General features: G+C 59.6%; 12 protein-coding genes across 12 annotated transcripts; 6 read left to right on the top strand and 6 right to left on the bottom strand.

Moving 5' to 3' along the window:
• Positions 1-78: 78 nt before the first annotated feature.
• ACA1_073510 (oxidoreductase domain containing protein) lies at positions 79-1233 on the top strand (the record flags this gene model as incomplete). Its single annotated transcript, XM_004353183.1, has 4 exons — positions 79-366; positions 493-661; positions 765-889; positions 973-1233. The coding sequence occupies 4 exons, from the start codon at positions 79-81 to the stop codon at positions 1231-1233; spliced, it is 843 nt and encodes a 280-aa protein (XP_004353235.1).
• A 159-nt stretch (positions 1234-1392) lies between these two features.
• ACA1_073500 (clathrin coat assembly protein AP50, putative) lies at positions 1393-3567 on the bottom strand (the record flags this gene model as incomplete). Its single annotated transcript, XM_004353182.1, has 10 exons — positions 1393-1534; positions 1635-1690; positions 1760-1871; positions 1986-2062; positions 2143-2351; positions 2447-2561; positions 2664-2924; positions 3030-3233; positions 3323-3402; positions 3513-3567. The coding sequence occupies 10 exons, from the start codon at positions 3565-3567 to the stop codon at positions 1393-1395; spliced, it is 1311 nt and encodes a 436-aa protein (XP_004353234.1).
• A 348-nt stretch (positions 3568-3915) lies between these two features.
• ACA1_073490 (WD repeatcontaining protein) lies at positions 3916-6179 on the top strand (the record flags this gene model as incomplete). The annotated part of the gene is made up of 11 exons (XM_004353181.1): positions 3916-3969; positions 4170-4232; positions 4325-4375; positions 4471-4604; positions 4688-4844; positions 4911-5108; positions 5184-5303; positions 5384-5512; positions 5613-5673; positions 5753-5895; positions 5985-6179. The coding sequence occupies 11 exons, from the start codon at positions 3916-3918 to the stop codon at positions 6177-6179; spliced, it is 1305 nt and encodes a 434-aa protein (XP_004353233.1).
• An 86-nt stretch (positions 6180-6265) lies between these two features.
• ACA1_073480 (uncharacterized protein) lies at positions 6266-7000 on the top strand (the record flags this gene model as incomplete). The annotated part of the gene is made up of 1 exon (XM_004353180.1): positions 6266-7000. The coding sequence occupies one exon, from the start codon at positions 6266-6268 to the stop codon at positions 6998-7000; it is 735 nt and encodes a 244-aa protein (XP_004353232.1).
• Positions 7001-7187: 187 nt separating this feature from the next.
• ACA1_073470 (SH3 domain containing protein) lies at positions 7188-8024 on the bottom strand (the record flags this gene model as incomplete). Its single annotated transcript, XM_004353179.1, has 1 exon — positions 7188-8024. One exon carries the CDS (start codon positions 8022-8024, stop codon positions 7188-7190), a length of 837 nt encoding a protein of 278 aa, XP_004353231.1.
• A 269-nt stretch (positions 8025-8293) lies between these two features.
• Positions 8294-10789, top strand: ACA1_073460 (ABC exporter, ATPbinding protein; the record flags this gene model as incomplete). The annotated part of the gene is made up of 4 exons (XM_004353178.1): positions 8294-8858; positions 9104-10122; positions 10236-10401; positions 10506-10789. 4 exons carry the CDS (start codon positions 8294-8296, stop codon positions 10787-10789), a joined length of 2034 nt encoding a protein of 677 aa, XP_004353230.1.
• A 626-nt stretch (positions 10790-11415) lies between these two features.
• On the bottom strand, positions 11416-12925 carry ACA1_073450 (uncharacterized protein; the record flags this gene model as incomplete). The annotated part of the gene is made up of 4 exons (XM_004353177.1): positions 11416-11565; positions 11644-12154; positions 12237-12508; positions 12653-12925. The coding sequence occupies 4 exons, from the start codon at positions 12923-12925 to the stop codon at positions 11416-11418; spliced, it is 1206 nt and encodes a 401-aa protein (XP_004353229.1).
• A 115-nt stretch (positions 12926-13040) lies between these two features.
• ACA1_073440 (transporter, major facilitator subfamily protein) lies at positions 13041-15331 on the bottom strand (the record flags this gene model as incomplete). The annotated part of the gene is made up of 9 exons (XM_004353176.1): positions 13041-13429; positions 13503-13642; positions 13776-13966; positions 14060-14283; positions 14355-14450; positions 14542-14656; positions 14741-14826; positions 14906-15066; positions 15174-15331. 9 exons carry the CDS (start codon positions 15329-15331, stop codon positions 13041-13043), a joined length of 1560 nt encoding a protein of 519 aa, XP_004353228.1.
• Positions 15332-15750: 419 nt separating this feature from the next.
• Positions 15751-17480, bottom strand: ACA1_073430 (sterol C22 desaturase -like, putative; the record flags this gene model as incomplete). The annotated part of the gene is made up of 2 exons (XM_004353175.1): positions 15751-16746; positions 16992-17480. 2 exons carry the CDS (start codon positions 17478-17480, stop codon positions 15751-15753), a joined length of 1485 nt encoding a protein of 494 aa, XP_004353227.1.
• Positions 17481-18044: 564 nt separating this feature from the next.
• Positions 18045-20478, top strand: ACA1_073420 (chaperone protein DnaJ, putative; the record flags this gene model as incomplete). The annotated part of the gene is made up of 10 exons (XM_004353174.1): positions 18045-18344; positions 18429-18572; positions 18719-18909; positions 18988-19165; positions 19237-19463; positions 19536-19691; positions 19773-19900; positions 19981-20148; positions 20239-20355; positions 20444-20478. The coding sequence occupies 10 exons, from the start codon at positions 18045-18047 to the stop codon at positions 20476-20478; spliced, it is 1644 nt and encodes a 547-aa protein (XP_004353226.1).
• A 221-nt stretch (positions 20479-20699) lies between these two features.
• On the top strand, positions 20700-23176 carry ACA1_073410 (uncharacterized protein; the record flags this gene model as incomplete). Its single annotated transcript, XM_004353173.1, has 9 exons — positions 20700-20827; positions 20944-21047; positions 21127-21374; positions 21473-21912; positions 21999-22231; positions 22321-22481; positions 22571-22700; positions 22797-23026; positions 23081-23176. 9 exons carry the CDS (start codon positions 20700-20702, stop codon positions 23174-23176), a joined length of 1770 nt encoding a protein of 589 aa, XP_004353225.1.
• A 92-nt stretch (positions 23177-23268) lies between these two features.
• ACA1_073400 (uncharacterized protein) lies at positions 23269-24431 on the bottom strand (the record flags this gene model as incomplete). The annotated part of the gene is made up of 2 exons (XM_004353172.1): positions 23269-23780; positions 23879-24431. 2 exons carry the CDS (start codon positions 24429-24431, stop codon positions 23269-23271), a joined length of 1065 nt encoding a protein of 354 aa, XP_004353224.1.
• Between the last annotated feature and the right edge of the window lie 266 nt (positions 24432-24697).

The following is a 24697-nucleotide window of genomic DNA, read 5'->3' as shown; positions in this document are numbered from 1 at the left end:
CGACGCCAGGAGGAGTACTACCTGATATCCCCTTCCCCACAAGAACAAAGAACTTTGCTTGCCTGCCTGCCTGCCTGGATGGGTCTCGTCTCCTCCACCCCGGCGGCTGCTGCGGCTGCGGCTGCTCCCCAGAACGACACGGTTGTGTCCTCGCCTCGCCCAGGCGGCCCCAAGGGAACAGACGCCACGTTCAAGGTGGACGACCTGCTGCGCTTCACCGAGCGCCAGGTGGTGTTTGACGAGGACGCGCCGCCGGTGGTGCGGGAGGAGCTCGAGGGAGTCGACGGCGCGTTTCTGCTCCACAACGTGCTCACCCCCGCCGAGTGCCAGCAGTACATCGACATATCCCTCTCCATGGGCTACGAGGTGTGCTTCCTCCTCAATCACCCCCCCCCGTCTTGGCCTTATTTTTTTATTATTTTTTATTTTAACCTAATAATAAATAATAATAAATTAAAACATGGACACGGCCGTGTTGTTGGCGCGTGGCAGCCTTCGCCCCTGACGGTGTTGGGCGGCGACTACAAGACGAGCCAACGCAACGAAAGGACGAAGCAGATACGAGACAGCTGGCGGGTGCTGTGGGATACGCACGCCTTGGACTGCGACGTCGTCAACAAGCGCGTGGTCGACCACCTCCCCCAGCAAGTCACCGTGTTCGGTACCACCATATCTTCTCGACATGTCCATGCTGAGGCGCCCACCACCGCCACGTTCGACCTCCTGCAACTAAGCTGGAACTCAACAACGGGGGGGGGCCGCAGGGGGTGAGGAGTGGAACTTGAAGCGAGAGGGTCCTGTTAACGAGCGGTGGCGCTTCAACAAGTACGACGTTGGGCAGAAGTTCGGGCCTCACTTCGACGCCGGTTTCATGCGCAACATCAACGAGGTACCAGGGTGCCTGCGTGCACCACCATCAGAATCTGCCATCGCTTGATCTCTCACCCCGCACCGCCCCCTCAACCCACGCAGCAAACGCTGTTGACGTTCATTGTGTATCTCAACGAGGGCTTCGAGGGCGGAGAGACGGTCTTCTTCCCGGGCGGCATCACGGGCACAAACCCGCCGCGACGGGAGGAGGTGCGGGTGGTGCCCAAGACCGGGATGGCGCTCGTGTTCTTCCAGGCCGGACAACTCAACCACCGACACGAGGGAGCTCCCCACACATCAGAGGATGTGCAAAAGTTCATCCTTCGCTCCGACATCGCGTACCAACGCGCCAAGCCCATGTAAGAAGACCCCACCGGTGTAGACCGGTTCTTCGCCACACGCAACAAACCTCGATCTTCATCTTTCTGTCGTCAGTACGTACAGAGTGTAAAACGCGGCCTTTCATGTTTCAGAGGGGTCCGAGGGTATAATTATTGGGTCCCTTGCTTGAGGAAAGGGGCTTCACACACGGCAGATGTAGGAGTTGGCGTGGGTGATGTTGCGCACCCAGCGGTAGGGATCGTAGGAGGCGTCCCTCTCCTTGACTCGCAGGTGACGGATCTTCATGTTGGAGCAGTTGTACATGGGCAGCTCAAACTCCAGACTGTGGATGCATGCGCGAGGTACCACAATCACCAGGCGGGTGTGAGCAGCACGGAATCTGAAAAGTAAAGCCTCAGCTGAGGCCGACGAGACGGACGTACCTGATGGGTCCAAACTCTTTTCGCATCGTCTCGGTGTAGGGCTCGTTCAGCGTGATCTACGCAGGGGGAGGAGGGGAGCTGGTAAGTGGCGGGACGGGTGGTTCGGAGGAGAGGGACCATGGTACCCGGCTGCGGAGGAAGAGCTCGGATCCGCCGCCGAATTCATTGACCGTCCATTCGACGACGTTGTCCACCACCCGGTATTCCACGCCCGCAATGGCCAGCTCGCACTTGGCGCTGATGGTTGCACACGCTATGAGGGTCACACTCGCCACACACCACCACCACCACCACCACCACCACCACCACCACCCCCCCACCACCACCACCACAGCGCGGGCCTCAACGCACCTCGCGATGGCCTTGGGAACGGGGCATCGGATGAGTACGTTGGCAGCATTGCTATCCTCGGGTATGTCGAGTCGCAACTGCAAGGAGGTGCCACAGCAAGAGAGGTCAATTAATTCCAGCGCCTCATCCTTGATGGTCCGAAAGGGCCGGTACGTACCTTGATGATGAGGTCCAAACGGTCGGGTGCCATCTGCTCCACAAACGGGGAGATGTTGAATGGAATTCTGAAGTCGTCGGAGATGCGGTAGTTGAGCACGGTGAACTCTCCGTCGGGCGGGTAGAAGAGAAGCGCTCGATCCCGTTCCCACTCGAGCATGCGCACACACTCGTGGAACGTCATGTCGTCCACCGTCATCCCTCCATATCCTGGGCCGATAGGGAGGTGACAGAGAAAAAACCACTGGAGGGTTGGCCACTGCGCGCCTGAATGGCATTGTATTGCGCGGTGTGAGGCCGCGCACCGTTTCCTCGGCCGATCACCAGGTCCTCGTTCAAGCCGAGCCTCATCTCCGGGTTACCCTGGAGGAAGCTCGTCATCCGGATGTAGCCCTGAATCTCTGACTGGACCACCTCGCCCTGCGCGGGAGCGACAAAGGCCACAACGCGCGCGTGAGCAGCAGCGCAGATTGAGACTAAAAGAGAGCTGCTTAGAGGGAGGAGCTGGTTGAGAGATAGTACCTTGGCGTTGATGGTGACGGTGAGTCGTTCGATGAGGTCAACGTATATTTCGCTGCGGCCCTTGCGCTCGTCGGCCGTGTTGAGGGCGATGGGCTTGTTGGTTGCCGAGGCCGACTGAGTTCCGTTGTGCCTGGCGAACCCCACCCGGGAAAGGACACCCTCCTTCTCGTCCGCCGCGAGCATGTCCTCCACCAGGATGGGCTCGTTGAAGACGAAGGCCTTCAGCTGCTCTGTTGACGTCCCTTGCACGTAGCCATAGTCCTATAAGGCCCACATTCACCACCACCCGCCACGCATCAAGGGTGAGTCAGCGAGAGAGGCCTGGAGGAGGATGCACTACTGCCGGTTCAGGTGAAGGCGCCTTACCAGAACTTCATCGAGAAGCTCGTAGATGAGGACGAAGTTCTTGCGGATGGACTCTTCGTTGAGCACCCCGCAGTAGTCCTTGAAGAGGCCTGCCAGCCGCACCAGCAGCTCCAGCGCAAACGATGGCGAGACGTTGTGTCGCGTGGTGAACACATAGTAGAGCCCGCTCTGCTTCAAACTCGCATAGTGCAGCCCATCCACCGCCTGACACGGTGCGCACGTCAGACAAGCACATAACAAAATTAAGGACAAGAAGGGCCAAAAGCTGCTAGAACGAAGCCGGGGGGAGGTACAAAGACGGGGAGGGAGCCGTTGGTTTGGCGGATATGACGGAAGAAGATCTCCGGTGTCTCCTTCGTCACGTCTCCTCTGTCTACCCCGTACGCAGGAGGGGAAGGAATTCGATTAGCTTCACAATATATTTTTTTTCTTAATATTATGATTTGGGGGAGGGCGTACAGTCACGGAAAATGATAGGGTCACCCCGAGGCGACAGCACAAAGAACTGCGAGAGTGCCATGAGGCTCGCTTGGCTCATCTTGCCGGCTGGGCTGCTTGCGCACTAAATTAAAATACAAACAAAAATCCCTGCAGGAACAAACAGAAACCAAAAGAAAATGTGAGCTGTGCTGAAAGAAAATCAACAAAAAAGCGGGAAAAGCGGGAGAATCTCATCTCGGCACATCATCCAAGCGCCGGAGGAGGACTTTGCGAAGCTCTCTCTCATTTTTAGAAGATGGAAGGCTGTGATGAGGTGGTCGTTACTTGCTCAAAAGATGACGCCGCTATCCACGTGTGGAATCCGTCGACGGCACAGCACCTGAAAACATTTAAAAACAACACGAGCGGACGCCCGAACGCGTGGTCCCTCGTCGGCCAGCACCACATGCTTGCCATCCAAGAGGCCCGCCCCTCCATCCACGTCTGGTCCTGGGCTCGAGTACGGCCCTCCCCCCCAATAATCTCATAATCTCTTCAACCCCGAATCTTGCTGCGAGTGGCCCTTCGTCTTGTGGCTCTACAAACCCCTCCAGCTAAGATGTGCTCGTGGTGTTGGCAATTGACAAATCGCGATGCAATTTTATTATTATTATTATGTTGCAAATAATGCCTTTTCTGATGGTGTTCGGAATAAAATAGGAGCAGCCAGTGCTGCGGTTCAGTATCCCGGAGAAGCTGGGCGTAGTCGCGGTCTCTCACGACGTACGTAGATAGCCTCAGACTTTGTCTCGTGTGCTGGTCCCTCCCTCATGAATGAGTCATATAACCGGTTATGTCATCCGTCCATTGTGCAGGGCCTGTACTGTGCGGCTGGTGCACCATCTGGCAAGCTCTACCTTTGGCAGGTACCATGCTCCTCTTGCTACGGTCCGCTGCATGTGCGAATTGTGCGAAACTAACGCGTCACACGCACACGCACACGGCGCATCACTCATTCCAGGTGGCCACGGGCAGAATGCTCAAGATGTGGGAAGGCCATTACAAGGGCGTCACTGCCCTTGCCTGGACAACCGACGACATGTTCCTCCTTTCCGGCGGAGAGGACGCTCTGTTGCATCTTTGGTCCCTCGCCAGGTACTGTAGTACTCAAGTGCTGCACACTCTGCCCGGAGACACTGCACCACGCGGCCTAACCCCATCAATTACGTCGGGTACAGCGTTTTCGATGACGACGACGCATCGAGCACGGACGAGACTTCTGTCCGACCCGAGCACACATGGAACGAGCACGCGCTGCCCATCACCTCCATCTTCTGTGGCGTCGGCGGTGTGCGGGGACGCATTTTGACCACCTCGAACGACCAAACCTGCAAGGTGCGCTGTCGATAGTCCTGCAGATCTCTCCTGCACGCGTTCGCTCACTCGCCGCCGCATGTACAGGTGTGGGACATCCCCTCGCGACGCATGGCGGCCTCGCTCAAGTTCCCTTCGTGCCTCACGACCGTCACCGTGGACGTACTTGAGCGACACCTCTTCGCCGGGTCTGTCGATGGCCGAGTCTACGCTGTGGACCTCACCATGCCTCTGCCCGCCTCCAACTCGGACGCAATGTTTATGGCATCCGAAGGCGGCCTGCTGGTACATCCACCCCCGCGCACGCCTTCCCCTGGTGTAAAACTCAGGTGATCCCTAATGCCGCTGCTGCTGCTACAGGACATGGGTGAGGAGAAGGTGTTCGATACACTCTCGGCTCACGATCGACACATCAGCAGCCTGAGCGTCTCGCTCGACGGCAATCTGCTCCTGTCCGCCTCTCACGACGGAACCGCCAAGGTGCTTACAACTCCACAAGAGCGAGGCTTTTCTCCTTCAAGGTTGTCCATCGTTCATTGACCATTCATTCGACTGTTTAGATGTGGGATCTGGGCAGTCGACAGGTGATTCGAACGTTCACGACCAACAAGGGTCCTATCACCTACGCTTCCATTATTGCCAAGCCCTTCAGCGAGGACATGAACATCGATGACAGGCAAACAGACAAGGTACATTCTCGCACTGGCAAGATCTACGTGGGCGATATAAGTGTACAGCTGGTCTAAAGAGGCTCATCTTCTGCTGTGTAAGACACCACTGAGCATCCAGCCGTTCAAGACCTTCTTGCACCGAAACGAGCAGTCGGGTAAGACCTTCTCCCGTGGCAGCCGTGCGGCATGCACATGAGCCATGGTCGCTTATAGCAATCTTCTCTCCCTCGTTCTCTGTGCGTTATTTTGTATGTGCAGCATACTCCGCTGGAGACGTCTCCACCCTCCTGGTGTCGATGGCCGTGCCCACGGTGCTCGGCGACACCAAGTTGGTGTTTACGGACCTGCTGGACGAGGAAGAGGAGCCAGAGTCCTACCTCCCCTTGACCGCCGACCTGAAGGTGTGATTAATGATGCACTCCCCCTCATGTGAATGACCGGTGTTGAGTTGTTCTTGCTGACTGACGCGCGCGCTCGTTCATTTGTTCAGGCGGCCGAGGGCGAGGAGGGAGTGCTCGAGCAACAGAACCGCGAGCTGCAGAAGCGAGTCGTCAACTTGGAACGGGAGGTCGCCCGATGGAGCAACGTCAACAACGGCCTCTATCGCTTCTGCGTCACCCAGCTCCTCGCCGCTCCCACGCAAGACCACAGCGTCAAGCAACCCCAAGAGCCCCACCACCACTGATCAGCGGCAGGGAAACAAAAATAAAAAACAATGCCGCAAAAAGAAAAAAAAGAGAAAACATAAACAAAAAGACCGGAAGTGGCTACATGGAGAGCAAGAAGGGGCAAGGGGTGGTGCTGGTGGCAACGGGTCCGGTCTACGTCGAGGCGGCCATCCGGAGCGCCCGAAGCGTGAAGGAGCACTGCGGGCCGGACCTCCCGGTGCACATATGGACAGACCTTCCGGAGGTGTGCGCGGCGGCTGCTGGCGCGTTTGACTCGGTGGAGCGCATTGAGAACCCGCACCGCCGGTCCAAGGTCGACCACCTGTGGCGCACGCCCTTCGAGCGCACCCTCTTCCTCGACGCTGACACCCGCGTGGTGGCCGACGTGCGCGGCCTCTTCAGCCTGCTCGACCGCTTCGACCTGTGCATGGCCCACGCACACCGCCGCTCGCATGCCAAGAGCGCCACCACGTCTTCCTCTTCCTCTTCCTCTTCTCCGGCCTCTGCATCGCCGCCTCCCGTGGAGTTCCCGCAGCTCAACAGCGGGGTGTTCCTCTACCGCCGCAGCGAGGGCGTGGTGGCATTCCTCAAGCGGTGGCAGGAGGTCTTCCACGCGGCGGCGCTGCCCAAGGACCAGGTCACCCTCCGCGAGCTGCTGTGGACGACCGACCTGCGCGTGTACGTGCTGCCGCCCGAGTACAACGTGAGGTACCAGAAGTACATCGACGCGTGGGACGCCGGCGAGGCCCAGCCCAAGATCCTGCATATGCGCAAGTTCGTCGACGAGATCAAGCAGCAGACGGCAGCCGATCCTGCTTCTTCTACTTCATCATCATGATAACGACGAGGCCCCGACGAGGTCAGTGTGGCATACATAAAATGCAGCCCACCATCACAAGGCGCTCATAATCAACCTCGTGTAGTACTGGAAATATACCGAATATCTATTCGTGCTGTGGGTACGTCTTGGCGCTAGGCCACGAGTGCGTGTAGTGTACAACATGGCGTTAATTGGGTGTCGTGTGTCAACCAGAGTGCGTGAGGCTGGGATCGCCGGCTTGAAGCATGCCGGCCAACTGAGCGGTGAACTGTTCGCGTCGCTGGAGCTGGTCGCGCAGGAACTGCACCAGATCCGTCGACGCCTCTGCCCCCGCGTTGAGCGAGGGGAGCAGTTGGGCGAGGGCAGCCTCCAATTCCGTAGAGGCAGGGAGCAGCTGCCCTTCCTCGGTCCTCCCCGGCACCGCTGTGGCCGACGCCGCCGGCGACGAGGCTGCTGCCTGGACCACTTCCGCCTCGCGAGATGCGTCTGCGGCGCTCACGCTCACCACAGCAGGCTGCTCTTGGGCTTCTTCATCGGAGGTGCTGCCTTGGTCGATGGTGTGCGCAGACTCGGCTGCTGTTGGTTGTTGCGTCTGCTGCGGTTGTGGGAGTGCTTGCTTGTCCTCTTCCTTGGGGGGCGCGACGGCGATGTAGTTGGCCGGCACGAGCGCCAGCCGACTGCCGCCGGCCCTGCGCGCAAGCCACCAGCCGCTTGAGTCCGGTAGGACCACTTCGAGCACGTCGCCCTGGGCAAAGGGGAGGTAGGCGGGGTCGTCGCCCTTGCCCTTGAACGCGTGCTTGCCCACGTACAGCTGGAGCTCGATGGGCTTCACGTAGTTGTGCGCAAACAGACCCTCGACTACGCCACCCCCGGAGGCTGCCGCGCTGTCCGCGGTGGCGTGGCGACCGTACCACCAGCCCGAGTCGTCCGGCGGCCGGAGGAGGGCGAGCACATCCCCTTTTCGATAAGACAGCTCCGTCTCCTTGCGCGAGGTGTAGTTGTACAGCGCCACCACGAACTCCACCCCCTTGTTGTTCTCCATCTTCCGCCCTTTTTGGTTTTCTTTATTTTCTTTCTCTTTTAATTTCCATTTCTTTTCTGTGGGCGGGTAAATACCGGACAGCAAAGAGACCGAATCGGGAAACACAAATTCCGCAATAATTTCCCTGCCTGGAGCAGTTGAGGTCGTCCGAATAGCGGAGGGAAAGGCGTCTATCCCCTCGCGCCACAGGAGTCCTGAGTACTGGTGCACAGCAGCGTCTCTCTCCATTCAATTCAGAACAAGAAGTAAGCTCGAGAGCGAGAGAAGAGATGGGCGCCCTTTCAAAGCTGGCACCGGTGGTGCCTAACGGGAGCACCTCCGTGGGGGTGGGGCGCGTGGCGGAGATCATCCTGGGCAGCCGCTCACGCACGATCGGGCTGGTGGCCATCGTCGCCTCGTCGATGGTGTACGTCGTCACGACGCGCAATTGGGCCATGAAGTCCAACCGACCCGAGCTGCTGCAGACCAAAAAGGAGGACGGAGCCGCGCGGCAGAAGGTGGCCGTAGATGGAGTCTTCTTCTCGCGATTGTGGCGCCTCCTCAAGATTCTCATCCCCGGGCCGTTCACGCCTGAGAGCGGCTTCATGGTGCTGGTGGCGGCCATGATGCTCTCGCGAACGTGGTGCGACGTGTGGATGCTCAAGAATGGAACGGCCATCGAGCGTACCATCATCACGCGCGACTTCCAGGGCTTCGTGGTCGTGTTCCTCAACTTCGTCATGGCCTTCTTCCCCATCGCCCTCGTCAACAACCTCCTCCGCTACGGCCTCAACGAACTCGCCCTCCGGTTCCGCACCCGCCTCACCCAGCACCTCTACCAGGAGTACCTCAACGGTACCTACTCATCTCGCCCCCAAATCTCCAATTCATCCTGATTTTGTTTATATTCCATTCTTCTTTTTCCTTCTTCTCCAACCTCTTATTTTGTCTTGCTTGCCTCCCCCCCCAAAGCACGCCAATAGCCTTTTTATTCTTATTATTCTTATTATTGCACCCTCGCCGAAGCGACGTGGCCACCGGGCGTAATGGGGTCTAAACGGAAAAATGGCGGCGGCGGTGGTGGTGGTGTGCGTGTGTAGGGTTCACGTACTACAAGGTGTCCAACCTGGACAACCGTATCGCCAACGCGGACCAGCTGCTGACGCAGGACGTGGAGAAGTTCTGCACGAGCGTGTCGGAGCTCTACTCCAACGTGAGCAAGCCCATCCTGGACATCTTCATCTACGCGCGCAAGCTCTCGGGCGCCATCGGCGCGCAGGGTCCGGCGAGCATGCTGGGCTACCTGCTGGTGTCGGGTCTGCTGCTGACGCGGCTGCGGCGACCGATCGGCAAGTTCACGGTGAACGAGCAGAGGCTCGAGGGCGAGTTCCGATTCGTCAACTCGCGTCTGATCACGCACAGCGAGGAGGTGGCCTTCTACGGCGGCAACGAGAAGGAGCGGTCGGTGATCAGCAAGTCCTTCCGCGGGCTGGTCAACCACCTGCGGTACTCGATCCAGTTCCGCGCGCTGCTGGGCATCGTCGACAGCATCATCGCCAAGTACTGCGCGTCGTGCGTGGGCTACCTCGTGGTGAGCCGCCCGTTCTTCGACCTCAACAACGCCAAGCTGCGCAACGCCAGCCAGGCCGAGCTCATGGAGGAGTACTACAAGAGCGGCCGCATGCTCATGAACATGGCCCTCGCCGTCGGCCGCCTCGTGCTCGCCGGCCGCGAGCTCACCCGCCTCGCCGGCTACACCGCCCGCGTCACCGAACTCCAGAACGTGCTCAAGGACCTCAACGCCGGCACCTACAAGCGCACCATGGTCTCCAAGAACCCCGCCTCCGGCACCTCCACCCGCGAGCTCAAGCCCAACAGCGGCAAGATCATCACCCAGGACCACATCATCAAGTTCGAGGACGTGCCCATCGTGACGCCCAACGGCGACCTCCTGATCGAGAGCCTGAGCTTCGAGGTGCGGTCGGGCATGAACGTGCTCGTGGCCGGACCCAACGGCTGCGGCAAGAGCTCCCTCTTCCGCATCCTCGGCGAGCTGTGGCCGCTCTTCGGCGGCACCCTCACCAAGCCCGCCAAGAACAAGCTCTTCTACGTCCCGCAGGTGCGTCACACCGCCTTCCTCGTGTTTCTCAGCTCCTCGCCCTATCTGAGACGATCCATGTCTCACCGCTACTCGCTCGCGTTCATACATTTCTGGCTGTTCTGCAAATGTAGCGGCCGTACCTTGCGCTGGGTACGCTGAGGGACCAGGTGATCTACCCCCACTCCCACGAGCAGTTCCGCAAGGCCGGCGGCACCGACGAGGATCTGGTGGACTACCTCCGCCAGGTGCAGCTCGACTACCTGGTCGAGCGCGAGGGCGGATGGGATGCCGTTTCGGGTACCCCCCTTGCCGCCCTTTTAACCCCCCCCCCTCCCCAAACAGCTGCTCGTCTTCTGGGGACTAACGCGCGCCCGTTCGTCGGTCGGGTGGTGTGAGTGTAGATTGGGCGGATGTGCTGAGCGGAGGAGAGAAGCAGCGCGTGGCGATGGCCCGGCTGTTCTACCACAAGCCCCAGTTCGCCATTTTGGACGAATGCACGAGCGCCGTGAGCGTGGACGTGGAGGGCTACATCTACACGAGGTGCAGGGAGCTGGGCATCACCCTCTTCACCGTTTCCCACCGCAAATCCCTCTGGCAGTACCACGAGTACGTCCTCCAGTTCTCCGGCCGAGGACAGTACGCCTTCAAGCAGATCGACGCCGACGAGACCGCCTTCGGCTCCTAGAAGAGATGAGGCGCGCCGAACTCTGCCCAACCCCCCTATTTTGTCAGGCTGAAAACGACACGAGCGCAGGAAGCGCTGCCGCTCTTTTTTCTCTCTCTCGCTCTTTGCGTACGACGGGCGTGTACTGCGTGTGGTGGGCTTGGCCACAAAGGTCATGGGAAGGCCGACATGTCGATGTTGGCCAGGAGGGCATCCATGGACATGTCGTCCAGCAGAGGTTGCTGCTTCTCGGGCTGGGGGAGCGCTTCCCCGGCCTGTCGCCGCTGCGGCTGCTGCTGTGATGCTCGGCCTGGTGGTGGTGGCTGTCGCTGCGGGGCCTGGGGCTGTCGTCGCTGTTGTGAGGGTTGCTCGCCACGCGGCTGCCGTGGTGGCGGTGGACCCTGCGCCTGACCCTGCGGTCGAGCTGGCGGCGCTGGCCGGGCTGCCTTGGGAGTGGCGTAGGGTGATCTCGCGGTGGTAGCGGACGTGTGGCGAGGCGCCAGCCCAGCCCCGAGCGTTTGCTGCTGTTCTCGCGCGAGAGACCGCGGCGGGGCCATCTTGCCCTCGTAGGCCTCCAGCGGAGAGAACGTGTGTCGCCATGCCTTGGCGTTGAGTAAGCTCTGATCGATCGGAGGGCCGGACACGCGTCAGTGAGCGCCAACACTCGCGAGGACCCAAGGGTGCGAGTGGTGCTGTAGTACCGTTGGGTGCGGCAGACTCTGCGGGAAGATGTGCACAATGTTGGCGTCGGTGATGTTGAGGTAGTGCGAGTCCGGCGCAGGCGTGAAAACTGAAACCTGTGCAAATACAACAAACAGGTTACAGAACATCTGCAACCAAGGGGAGGCTGAGTGAGGGAGGCAAGTGGGCCGCACCTGACGCAGGAAGAGGACCGCGCCTCGCTTGATGAGGTTGGGGTGGATGTCCAGTACGGAGGCGTGGATCGTCCCCTGCATCTCGCCCGTCGGATCCTTCAGCGTTACGCTGGCGTTGGTGTCCGTCGCGATGGACTTGATCACCACCACCAGCTGCGGCACCTTCACGCGCCACCCGTCCTGCAGCACGTACTCGATGCTGAACTTGAACCGCAGAGCGTTGCCCTGGGCGGGCGTGAAGGGCGGGAGCTGGAGGTGCTCGAGCATGGTGAGCCACGGGCCGTTGTAGAAGTCGACGTCCTGCGCCGGGTCGGTGGGCGACACGGCCTGGTCGCTGCCGCGGGTGATGATCGGCGAGGGGAGGGTCTGCTGCGCGGCCTGCTGCGAGCTCTTGAGCGTGGACGATTGGCCGGTGGCGTCCTTCTTCCGCGCGCTCGACAGCATGAGCTCGCCCGCCGGGCCGGGTATGCGCGGCCGCCCGAGCGGCAAGGGCGTCATCGGAAACGGTGCACTGCATTGGGGAACAACACGCGACACGCCCACCATCAACAACACAACCACCACCCACCCACCCACCCACCAACTCAACGTACCCCAGGGCGAACTCCATGGCGTCGTCTTCGCTCAGTTTGGTGCGCTTCAGGGGGGATTCGGCCGGGTTGGGCTCGACCCGCCGGAGCGACGGCGTCGTGACGAACAGCGAGGAGTCCACCTGCTGCTTGCTCGGCGGTTGCTGCTTCAGCTGCTGCTTCTGCGGCTGCTGCGTTGGGGTCATGGGCACCGCGCCCAGTTGCGGCTGCGGCTGCGGCTGCTGTGCAAACCGCACCACCTGCGGGCTCGGCGGCGGCTGCACTTTCACCTTCGCCTGCTTTGCTCGTCAGCGCGAGCAGACGCGAGCAGACGCGTGCGTAGAACTAAAGGAAGAGGAGGAGGGAGGTACGGCAACGACTGGAGCAGCTGCTGGGGCGGTAGAGGCGATGGGCAGGACTCGGGAGGGGGAGATGGGCACCGCGGTGGCAGGGCTGCTGCTCGGCACGGGCCGTGGTGGTGGCCGCAGGAGGGAAGGGGGAGCGCTGGAGAATGTGACCGTGGGGGTGGCGGCGGGGACGGGAGGAAGAGGCGGATCGAACGCCTCGGTTTTGAACTTCATCATAGGCGGCGGGGCAGAGACGGTTTGCGTCTGCTGCAGGCCTAAGGGAATGTCAAAATCCGCCTCCTCATATAGTCCGTCCAGGTCCTCATCATCGTTCAACTCAAACGCCGCAAACTCGTCATCTTCCATTTGTGTGGCTCAATTCATGCAAAATAAACACAAGTTGCATCTTTTTATTTTTATTTTTGCATCTTTTTATTTTTACAACTTTTGACGAATTCCAGGAAGGAAGAGAATCGAATTATTATTTCGCTTTGTCCTCTGCGAGATGGAAGGTGAGCTCTCCGTCATCTTGGTCGACGCCGGTCTCCTGCAACTCGTACTCATCAGAAGAAGAGTTGATGTGCGGGAGGGACTCCGGTAGGGAGTGTCGGTAGTCGAGGAGGGAGAAGGCGGCGGTGACGAAGATGGTGGCCACGGTGACCACGGCCAGCAGACCCCACACGGTGCTCCAGCCGTAGGTCTCGGCCAGCAGGCCCACGAGGTAGCCGGAGAGGAGGCCGCCGATGTAGCCCGTGGTGTCCACGAGCGCCGAGACCGTGGCGCACATCGGACCGCCGATCGAGAGCGAGAGCGCGCCAGCCGGTAGCGTGTACGGACCCGTGAGCGTGAACCCCACCAGCGTCACGAAAACTGTGCGACACCACGTCATAGAGGTGAGTGAGAAGCAACTACACCATGAACGGGCGCGAGATGATTGAGTCACCTAGGGCGAGAGGCAGGCTGCGCGAGGAGAGAAGGGAGTAGGCGCCCAGGGTGATGGCCAGCACGGTCAAGAAGCCCATCAGCATGAGGCCTCTCCGCCCACGCGACAGCTTGTCGTTGAGCCAGCCCACCAGCAAACAACTGAACCCTCCGCTGAGTGGGAACATGATGCTGTCATTTGAGTACACGCACGCACATGTGAGCGAGAGATGTCACCACATCACTGTAGCTAAAAAGAAGCTTCCAAAGCGTGGAGGTGAGGCTTGGGGCTTACCTGCCCAGTGCGGCTTCGGAGGGGCTGGCGTGCGTTTCGTCGGTGAGGTACACGTTGGCCCAATCCGTGAAGGTTGATCGCAACAGAGTGAGCCCGAAGGACATGAAACAGAGAAGCCAGAAGCGAGGATTCCGCAAGAGAGGCCCGATCCTCTCCTTCCACGATCCCGGCTGCGATTCCGTTCCCACTACCTGCAGTCACCGAGAAGCGGGTGAGCATTTCACAGGATACACACACACACACACACCACGCGCACCACAAAAGAGGGCACGGGCGGTGCGCACCTGAATTCGACCATCGGTTTCGTCTATGTCGTCCGCTGTGCTTTGCTTGGCCGTGTGTTTCTCGTCCTCCAAGGGAAGCCCCACATCTGCGGGGGACCCCTTGAGGAGGAAAAAGCAGAGCACGCCGATGGCGCCCAGCGTAATGGCCGACACCCAGAACACGGCGACCCAGCTGTCGTCCGTTGCCTCCAACACGCCGGCGAGATAGAACCGTGCGATGGCATCTAACACGAAACAAGGGATGAAGACAATGGTAAGCAACATAGCCCGATCCTTTAGCAAAGTTGCGGCGTACCTCCGAACAAGAAGCTGAGCGAAATGAAGCCCATGGCCTTCCCAGATTCGCTGGGGTGATACCAGCTGGACGTAATCTTCACCACGGCAGGCCAACCTGCGCGGAACAGCGACCCATGAAGCACACGACAACAGCGAGAATGAGTCGCCGAGCGTCGTAATGGTGGTGCAGAGGGACCCTCTCGTACCAGCAGCTTGCACGAGGCGGTTTCCTATCCAGACGAGCGTGAAGTACCACACGGCCGATCCGAATGTGAAGACCACGGTAAGCAAGATCGAACAGAGCATGGCCAGCAAGAAGACCTGCGTCAGCGGTAGAACCGAGAATGAGTCGTGAGCCCTGCGAACACAGGCAGCAGTAGCAGCTGTAGCTGTCCACAACGATACCTTCCGGCCGCCCATGGAGTCGATAACCGGACCCGTCACAAACTTGCCGACGGCGTAGGCCGCCGTGCCCGCCGTCAACACGATGCCTGTCGGAGCGCTCCGTCAGAAACAGACCCCGGGCCACACACGCAGGCGGGTTCTTCATGAATGAAGAGGGAAGCGCACCAAAGGTGGACTTGCTGAGGTCCAAGTCTTTGATGAGGGAGGGCGACGCCACTGAGAGGTTGGAGCGGCACACATAGTACCCGGCGTAACCCACAATCAGCACCAACCCGATCGTCAGCTTCCACAACCATCGCTTCCGGGCCACGTCCAGCGGAAAGGACCTTAAGGCCCATTTTTATGAGTTTTTAATGTTATAATTCTTGTAATTATAATCTACCAAAAAATATTATTTATAATTTTGTGTACAGCAAGGGGGGGGCGTAGTTACCTTCCCGTAGCAGTCGCGCCAAGAGGCGGCTCAGCGCCGTAGAGCTCAGCTTCAGCGTACTCCAGTGTCTCACTCGAGTCGCCAAGCAGCTGTGCCTGGTCTTGCTCACCATCGAGACGCAGCTCCTCCTGTGCAGCGCTGTCGGCAGCCATGTCCATCATCCATCGACGAACAGCAAAACAAAACGCAACCCAGCCCGGCCTCGCGCAGCCGCCAAAAAAAGGTCCGACGCGGAGAAGAAACCCTTTCTCCTGCGGATCCCCGGCCCGACCAAACAAGCTTTGGAAGAAGGAGGGAAGAAGCAAAGGCGGAGGGAACGTTCGTTCAAGAGAGAGTGGGTGGTGTGGTGGTAATGATACTTCGTTTGAAGGTTCCTTGATTAGGGGAACCTTCGCCGCAGCTCCTCTCTGCGACCACAAAAATGCAAAAAAATTGGTGGCAATGGTGATGTCCCACTAGCCGCGCGCCTCCCTGGCCTGTGCGCCGCTGGAGAGTTTCTCGGTCGAGCGGGGGCTGAGTTCGCTTCGTGGCCGGAGGAGGGCAGAGTCGGTGGGCTTGCTAGTGGTTTGGGGGGGCTCTAGTAGTACTTCTTCTCCTTCATGTCGGCGATGACACCGTCGGCGGGGAAGATGGTGGGGCCGTAGACGATGGTCTCGCTCTCGGGAGTGCGGTGACGGTTCATGTCGACGTTGATGGACATGATGGAGAGGAAGGACATCAAGTGGTTGATGGCGTACTGCTTGCCGAGGCAGTAGTGGGGGCCGCTGCCGAAGGTGAGGAAGTTCTTGCCGTACTTACGGTCCTCGCCGCGCTCCTGGGAGAAGCGGTCGGGGTCGAAGGTGTTGGGGTTGGTGTAGCCCTGGTGGCAGGCGCCCCACACGGAGGGAACGACGAGGGAGCCCTCGGGGACGTTGACGTTGTCGGTGAGCTGGAAGTCCTTGAGGGCGATGTGCGGCACGAGGGTGGCGGGCGGGCGGTAGCGGAGGAGCTCCATGACCACTTGGTTGGTGTAGGGCATGTCGCCGAGCACGTCGGTGGTGAGCGGGTCGTCGTTGGGGCGCAGCTTGAGCTGCTCGGCGCGCACCTTGGCGAGCACGTCGGGGTTGCCGGTGAGGGCGAGGCCGCAAGTCCACACGAGCGACGCGGTCGAGGCGTCCTGCGAGGCGAAGAGGAAGTCGAGCGTGGTGCACGCCACCTCGTGGTCGGAGCTGTGCGGCGGGGCCGGCGCGCCGGCGGCCTTGGCCTCCTGGATCTCGGCGACGGTCTTCTCCATCCAGAAGTCCAACAGGCACTCGGGCTCGACGCCCTTGCTCATCCTGTCCTTGCTGAGCTTGGCGCAGGTGGTCAGCGTGGCCACCACCTTCTTGCGCGCCTGCACGGCCCTGTACAGGGCGGTGCCGGGGATGCACAGCGGGAAGGCCAGGAAGCCCTCGTTCATCATCATGTAGTTCTTGGCGAACTCCTTCCTCTCGTCGCCCGACAGGTAGGGGCCGATGAACACCGACTGCGAGGTATCGACGTTGAGATCGCGGCACAGGTCGCGCATCTTCTGAGGCTGAGGGAGCTTGACCCACTGTGTGTAGAATAGAATGAGATGGTACCCGTGGGTGTTGTTAGATACAAAACTGTAAGATCTTCCGTATTTCATTTCTTCATCGTAATTGGAGGTGAGACAGAGCAAATGGCCTTTGTTTTTGAAAGACTTCCAATATTGGAAGAAAAGAAAAATTGGATGATGAGATTGAATCGATGGAGCGGGAAATCGAGGACGGCGCCGACACTTGAGTTTCTAAAAAAAAAAAAGGCAGATTGACGTACGTTAGCGAGGTGCTCGCGGATGGCCTTCTCCTGAATGTTGAGGTAGACGCCGAGAGCCTTCTTGGTGAAGAGGGGCAGGAGACGCTTGCGCAGCTCCTTGTGGCCAGGGCCCTGCATGAAGGCGATGTTGTCCTCGCCGAGAAGACGCACAGCGTTGGGATGGAGCACGATCTTGAGCTCCTCGGGGCTGTTGTGCTTGAAGATCTTGATCGAAGTGTCGGTGTCGCGCGAGAAGACCATGAATTTGCCGAAGAGCGCATTCCACGAGAGCGGGCCGAAGGTCTCCTGACGATCCCAGAAGTTGGTCGGATCCCACACCATCTCGAAGATGGCGCCGAAGAAGGGCCAAGCGAACAACGGACCCGGGAGGCTCTTGCGCTTCCTCAGCGTGCTCAGGTGGTCCGCGAGGAAGAACACCACTAAGGCCGACGTCAAAAGATACGCCCAATTGACCGGCGAAGTCCACGTATCCAGTTCGAGGAGGGTCATCTTACAGATCAGATGGAGAAAGAAGGCACACTGCGCTCCGGAGCGGCGAGTAACGAACGGGGGCGAGAGAAGAGCGGCAAGCCGAAACCTTGCGCGCACCCTTTGTATTACTACCCCCCGCCACCTTAATAGCGGAAAACCACCGCCCAAACGGCCAATCGGTAAACAGCCTCCCGAAATACTTCCCGGTACATCGCTCGAAGTGGACGGAAATTGGCAGGACTCCAGCAACTTGTTGCGCAACTCGTGTTGGGGAATCACAGGGAAACGGTGCAGGCTGCTCTGAATAGAAGATGTAGTGTCTATTATTATCGGCTTGTAACTTCAGTTGGACCTCACTTCCATCAAAGGTGAAGTCTCATGATTAATTAAGTGGCAAAATATATAGCTATATATTTTGCTTTTTTTTAATTTTCATGCGTAATACCTGAAACTCCACCAATCCAGGAAAAAACCGAACAAAAAACTGGATCATGCCAAAGAATGTTAAAGCCGCATACCAAGAATTGGCGGGAAGAAGGAAACAGTGTTGGGCACTTTTTGTAGAATTTGCAGTGAGCGAAGATGGAGGGGCCAGAGGAAATTGAGGAGGGCACGGATCTTTACGGGCTTCTGGGTGTGAAGAAGACAGCGTCGAAGAACGAGATACGGAAGGCATACAGGAAGCTCGCGCGCACCTTCCATCCCGACCATCATGGAGGCGATGTCCGCGGCGAAGCCGAAAAGAAATTTGTGCAGATTAATTACGCCTATGTCGTGCTCATGGATGACGAGCAGCGTGCCGTGTACGACATCTATGGTCTCGAGGCTCTCAAGTCGAACACTTGCAAAGAGCTGGTCAAGCGTTACCCCACCCTTGATGAGGTTTGTAGCCGTTCTCTCCCCTTTCAACAATCGCTGCACTCTGGCAATCTCTGCTCACTGCCAGAGTGCATCATTGTGCTACAGTTGAAGAAGCATCTTGAAAAGGTGGAAAAGGACAAGGAACTGAAGGAGCTGCGGAACAAGTTCAAGATGAAGGGCAAGATTACCACGGTGCTGGGGGCCTTCAAGCGAGGACCGGAGGAGTTCAATCTCCCGTTCATCCTCGGCGTGCAGATAAACGAAATGATGCAGGCACATGCCCACCCTTTCCCTCCCTTCTTCTCCGCCATCGCTGCACCTCGTGGCCTGGCAGCTGCTGACGCATGGTTGTGTGGGGATGGGTGGCGTTGGTTGTCTGTTTGTGTGACATGCAGAACCAAATTGATACGCGCAACATGGTGGTCGTGGGCGGTAATGTGGCGCAGCGGGGCAGCAGCCTCATCTTCGGATGGCGGCGCTTCTTCTCCGACGTCGATCGCACCACCTTTGCCGATGCGCAGGTGGTTGCCGGACCGGAGGCGTGGAACCTCCGGGTCATTGGCCAAACCAGACTGTCGTCCTCCAAGTACGTTGCTCATGTGGCCCATGTGCAACAACCCGATTCACCTAACACTCACGCACTGATGCGTCGTGTGGTCGATAGTGTGGGTGCGATCATTGCTGACATCAACAACGAAGGGAGCAACCTGACCCTCCATTTTTGGGAGACGCTGAGCGAGCGGGTGCTGGGCGATGCCCAATTCTCCATCGGACAGAACAACGTCATGCGGCTTGGTCTCCGCCGCCAGGCCAAGACCACCGTCATGTCCTCGCACCTCAAGGTACCCCAGCGTGTAATGCAAGCTGCGGCGCTATATTGGGCTCGGGCTGCCGCTGATCAGTTCATCTCCAGTTTGCCGATGTGGAGTACGTGGGCGATTGGCCATTCTCGATTCCGTCACTGGAATTAAACTATCGCAAGAAGCTGTCGAAGCGGGAGAGCCTCAGCCTGGAGACGGAGCTGGGCTTCGGGGGACTTCCCTCCGTCGGCCTGGGCTACACCCGGCGCATTTCGAAGGGCAACAAGCTCAGCATTTCCACGGGCCTCGGCGCCAACGGTGCCTGTACTGTTATCGCCACGTACGTGCCTCTCTCGCACTCTTTGCTGCCGGCGGAGCAAGTCGCCCGCCTTACCCGTGCTCCCGTGTGCAGCTACACCTACTTTGGGCAGCAGTTTTCCTTCCCGCTTCTGGTCACGCGAGGGCTCGAGGGGTGGACGAGCGTGGGCGCCTTTGTGCTGCCTCTGTTTGGCGTGTTAGCCGCCACCCAGTTTTGGTTCAACCCGCTGCGAGAGCGCAAGAAAAGAGAGTACGCGCTTCTCGCCCTCGCTTCACACCTTTGTCCATCCACTCGCCTAACGTTTGCCCTCTCTTCGGTGTCGCTCTGCAGGAAGAAGGCCGCGACTTTGCGATTGCGATCAGAACACATAAAAAAGAAGCGGCAACAGGCCGAAATGGACATCCGCCTCATACTCGCCCAAGTCAAGAGAAAGATCGAAGCCGAACGGACCAAACACGGTACCTCCCCCCCAGCTTTGGCCCTTGAGCGTTGGTGCTCAGACATTTACCCCCCCCCCATCAATCATCGTGGCACACAGGGCTCGTGATCGTGTTGGGCCAGTACGGCAGGTGGAAGGAGCCCACGCCGTCCGGTGACGAAGAGGAAGCCGAGGAGGGCTCGGTGATCGACGTCACGGTTCCGCTTCAATACAGGGTCGAGGACTCGCAGCTCATCTTGGAGGAGGGCTCCAAGGCCTCCCTTTACGGTACCACCTGCTCCCCCCTGTAGTGCACCCTCCACAGCCAACATGCTAACGCGTTCCCTCATGTTATGTGCCGGCGTGATGCGTGGTCAGGCTTCTATGATCCATGCCCGGGTGACGAGAAGCAGCTGCGCATCCGCTACCTGTTCAAAGACAAGATGCACCACGTGACCATCAACGACAATGACGAGCTTGTCATCCCCCTGAAAGGTACTCCCTGCTCCCGATCCTTCCTCTTCGGAAGCCAAGAAGCGTCCAGCCTCACCAGTCTCTCCTTTCCTCCTCCCCATTTCATCAGAGCACCTGGTCAAGGAGACCTACAAAGAGAGTTGAAAGGTGAGAGCCGACACACCATCAATAAAGCTCAACACACGCTCGAACACTCCGACCCGCACAGCTGAAAAGCAAAAGGGCAGTGCCGAAGAAGAAGAAACACAAAGCGAAGGCGAAATAGTGCGGGAAAAGATTGCACAGAAAAAGCCACACGTCAGATCTACTTGTGGAAAGGAGCAGACCTGGGCGATAGAGAGGAACAATCACACTACTTCATAGATATGTCGCTCACCATCAATTATGAGGGTAGGCGCGAGGTGGTGAAACCCACCCCCACACAATCGCTGTCGGTCATCCTGCAACGTGCATGCGAGAAATTCAAGATTCCCCTCTCCAACCATGCCTTGTAGTACGTCTGCAGCTCGTTCTCTGTGTCTTGGCCTTGTGGCCTTGGTTCTCCTATCTGCATCACACCTGATTTAGAAATATCTCGCTTTTTTTTTTTTTGTTTGGGATGCTGTGCAGTGATGCAAAGGGGAAAGAGCTGGACCTCTCGCTGTCCTACCGCCTGTCCGGCCTCGCATCCGGCGCCAAGCTGGAGATCAAGCGAAGAGCTGCCAGCACCGCACGTACGTGCTAGCCCCCCCCCCCACACGCTGCGCGCATTGCTTGGCAGACTGGGCGTCTGCTGACACGGCCGCGCAACAGGCGCAAGCGTGCTGGTGGGGCTGCAGCTGCCCGAGGGCGGCCGCGTGCAGGCCAGCTTTCCGGCGACCACGCGGCTGTGGGACGTGCTCCTCCACTTCGAGCAGCAGGCGGGCGAGGGTACCGCCAGGCTCAACCTCACCAGGCGCATGGCCGAAGCCACCAGCACCGGCGACAAGAAGCGTAAGGCCGACGTCGAACCCGCCGAGGGCCACTACCTGCTGCCCGCCCTCACCTACATGCAACGCGAGGTACCGCACCCACACCACCCGCCGCCACCACTGCCGCCTTCTTAAGGCGCGCGGCTTTGTGCTCATGCCCGCGCTTGTGCCTGTGGTGTGTGGTGCAGGTGGCCACGGTGGCGGACCTCTACAGGAACACGCTCCAGGACCTCGGGCTGGACGGCAACGGTCTGCTGCGACTCAACTTCCGGCCCACGGAGACGACGCTGGAGGGCGTGCAGGCCGAGCTGGAGGCCCTACAGGCCAGCGAGGCGCAGCGGCTGGAGCAGCACAAGAAGGCCGAGGAGCGCAAGGCCCAGCTCAAGGCGGCCGAGATGGAGCGGGTGAAGCGCCTCACGGAGGAATCCGAGAAGATGCTCGACGCGGAGAGGGAGGAGCTGCTGCGTCGGGGCAAGGAGGAGGCCGAGGCCGAGGAGGAGGCGAGGCGCAAGCAGGAGATCGAGCGCCTGGTCGTGCTGAAGGAGAAGGAGATGGAGGAGACCTTCAGGGAAATGGAGCGCGCCGCCTTCGAACAGACCCAAGTCGAGCACATGCGTGCCGCCATGCGGTGCGTTCTTCTTCTTCTTCTTCGCACCAACCTCCTTTCTCTGCTGCCTGCATCTTGTGCGCGCTGACTTGGTTGGTGTGACGCAGGGCTCACTTTGGGCAGGCGGGCGGTAGCGGTACTTCGACGGCAACGTCGACGTCGACATCGCGCTCGCCCGAGCCGGAAGAGAAGCCTCGGGGCGATGGTGATCGGATGGAGGTGGAGGCACAGCAACCGCCCAAGCCCAAGCCCGCGAAGAAGGAGCCGGTCAAGCTGGAAATCCCCGACAGAGAGCTGCGCGTGCTGCCGCCCACAGACCGACCGTTCAATCCCAAAGAATGTACGCATTCCCTGCCACCCTCTGTGACGCTCTTCCCCATTGGCCCGCTGAGTAACACACCACACACACACACACCACACACCATCCAGTCGAAGTGCCGGAGAGCTTCTATGAGGCCACCACGGACGACTACAGGGTGGCCCTGCAGGCGATCAAGGCCAACCGCATGCGCATAGAGGAGGAGACACAGATGCGCACTAAGGAGATGAAGGAGAAGGACCGCCTCCGACGAATCCCCAAATACCGAAAGGTGCGCACCTCGCCACCCTGCGATGTGCCCCCACCCCCCAAACCACCACTCGGGTGGACTTCTTCTGACGTCTTTGCCTCGGGTCCCAGACCCTGATCAAGGTCCGCTTCCCGAACCGGGTGGAGGTGCAGGCCACGTTCCACCCGCTGGAGAAGGCCCAGGCGGTGTTCGACCTCATCAAGTCCTCCCTCGCCCACCCCGATCGACCCTTCTACCTCTGTACGCTCAACCGGCGCCTCCACGACACACGATGGCGCCCTAACGAACTCTTTTTCTATCTTCCTCTTCTTCTTTTCCTTCTTCTTCTTCTTGCAGTCACCACGCCGCCCAAGGAGCGCGTCGACCTCAAGCGAACTCTGCTTTCGCTGGTGATGGTGCCGGCCGCCATCGTCTACTTCAGCTGGGAGGACAACAGCGGACCGGCGGTGGAGTACCTGAAGGAGGAGCTGGTGCGGGACATCGCCGACCAGATGCCCGCGCCGGTCAGCTTCCCGCAGTCCCAGCCCACGCCCTCCAGCGCGGGCGCTCTCGCCGCGCTCGGCCACGTTCTTGGCTTCTCCTCCACTTCCTCTTCCTCCTCCTCCACCCCCGCGCCACAGGCCGACGAGCCGCCCGCCAGACAGCCACCACGTGGTGGCGGTGCGAGGGACTACTCCAACGTTGTACCCAAGTGGTTCGCCGCTGGCCGCAAGTGAGCTCACTAATAAAATAATAAAATAAACAAGAAAAAGAAGTGGTTTATGAACAGGGGGGGGGGCGTGGTGCCGGACAGACAGAGAGAAGGGCATCAAGACCGGTCGTCTTCCTCGTCGTCTTCGTCTTCGTCGATGACCAGGCTGTCGGAGTGGGTGCCGGAGATGTGCCGCAGCTGCCGGGCGAAGGTGTTCTGCTTGTCCACCACCGACAGCAGCAGGGTCCTCAACTCTTTGAGGTCGTTCTGGAGGGCGCGTATCTTCTTGTCCTGCTTGGCGATCGTCTCGTACAGGACGCTTCGCTTGGGCTTCGCGCCGCCACCGGCGGCTTCTTCCTCGCCCGCCGCCGCGGCCGCGTCGCGCTCCGAGTCTCGGTCGGCGGTGGGCGCACTGCCCTCGCTGTCCTCTTCGCCCTCGTCGTCGCTGCCGCCCTCACCACCACCGCCGGGGCGCACCACCCTGGCCCTCTTCTTGGCCGACTTGGCCGCCGCGCTGCTGTCCCTGTCCTTGGCGGAGCCGCTGCCCTCCGCGCCTGTCCCAAAGGCCGGGAGCGGCTCCAGCTTGCGGACCTCCTTCTCGTAGAGCTTCTTGGCATGCGCGTCGCACACTGCACGCACATGACGAAGTAGTAGTAGAAGAAGAAGAAGAGCAGTTGTTGATCAGAAGATGTAGATGGACGTAGAGGGTTGGGTGGGCGCGGCGTACCACGACCCTCTTTGGCGCAGCAGTCGATGCACATGACCTTGGTGCAGGCCTTGAGGGCCGCCCGACAACCGCAGTCGATGCAGGAGAGGCGCTTCTTGCCCGGACCCTGGTGCTCGTCGAGCCCTCCGCTCGTCTCGGCCGGCTTTCGCTTTCGCTTGAGGCTCTTCGCGCTGGAGCGGTGTGGCGAGCCGTCTTCGTCTGGCTCAGCATTGTCGAGGAGCAGGGTCTCATCGTCGGGACCCTCTTCCATCTTGTTCCATTCGACGCTGTCCACGCGCGGCACGGCTTGCGTTGCAGCCGAGGTGGCCGTCGAAGAAGAAGATGGCGGCCAATTCCCGCTCATCTCCTCTATGATTTCATCTTCGTACTCTTCGCCATCTTCTTCCTCAAGGGTCTGCTGGTGATGCAACCGGTCCCGGCTGTGGTCGGGCGTTTGCCACCGTTTTCCAGCTGATGATGGAGATGGCGGACGGTTGCGGTCCCCTGCGGCTTGCGCCAGACCCAACAGCTGCGCCCCGAGGTGGTTTCCGTACACCGCAGCGAGTCCGTTCATTTTGGTCCGTCGCGATGAAAGGCAGGAGAGTTTTGATGCGTTGCCAGACCCACGAATTAGAAGTCAGTCCTCCGCAAGTCGAGTTGCCAATCGATTCGCAATCGATTAGGCGTGGCTGGAGATGAAGCAAATGTAGATGCGATCGCAGGCCTCGCGTTTGGCCGGTCGGATGGGACTGTGTGGCCACGCCAGCCGAGCCACCGCCCATACCCCCCCATTTGGCCGTAGTTTTGTCGACACTTATTTATGGTTTTCTCTTTTCGTGG

This window comes from Acanthamoeba castellanii (genome assembly GCF_000313135.1).
Source record: "Acanthamoeba castellanii str. Neff unplaced genomic scaffold scf7180000084603, whole genome shotgun sequence".
Lineage (NCBI taxonomy): Eukaryota > Discosea > Longamoebia > Acanthamoebidae > Acanthamoeba > Acanthamoeba castellanii.
This window is presented reverse-complemented; position numbering and strand designations above follow the sequence as displayed.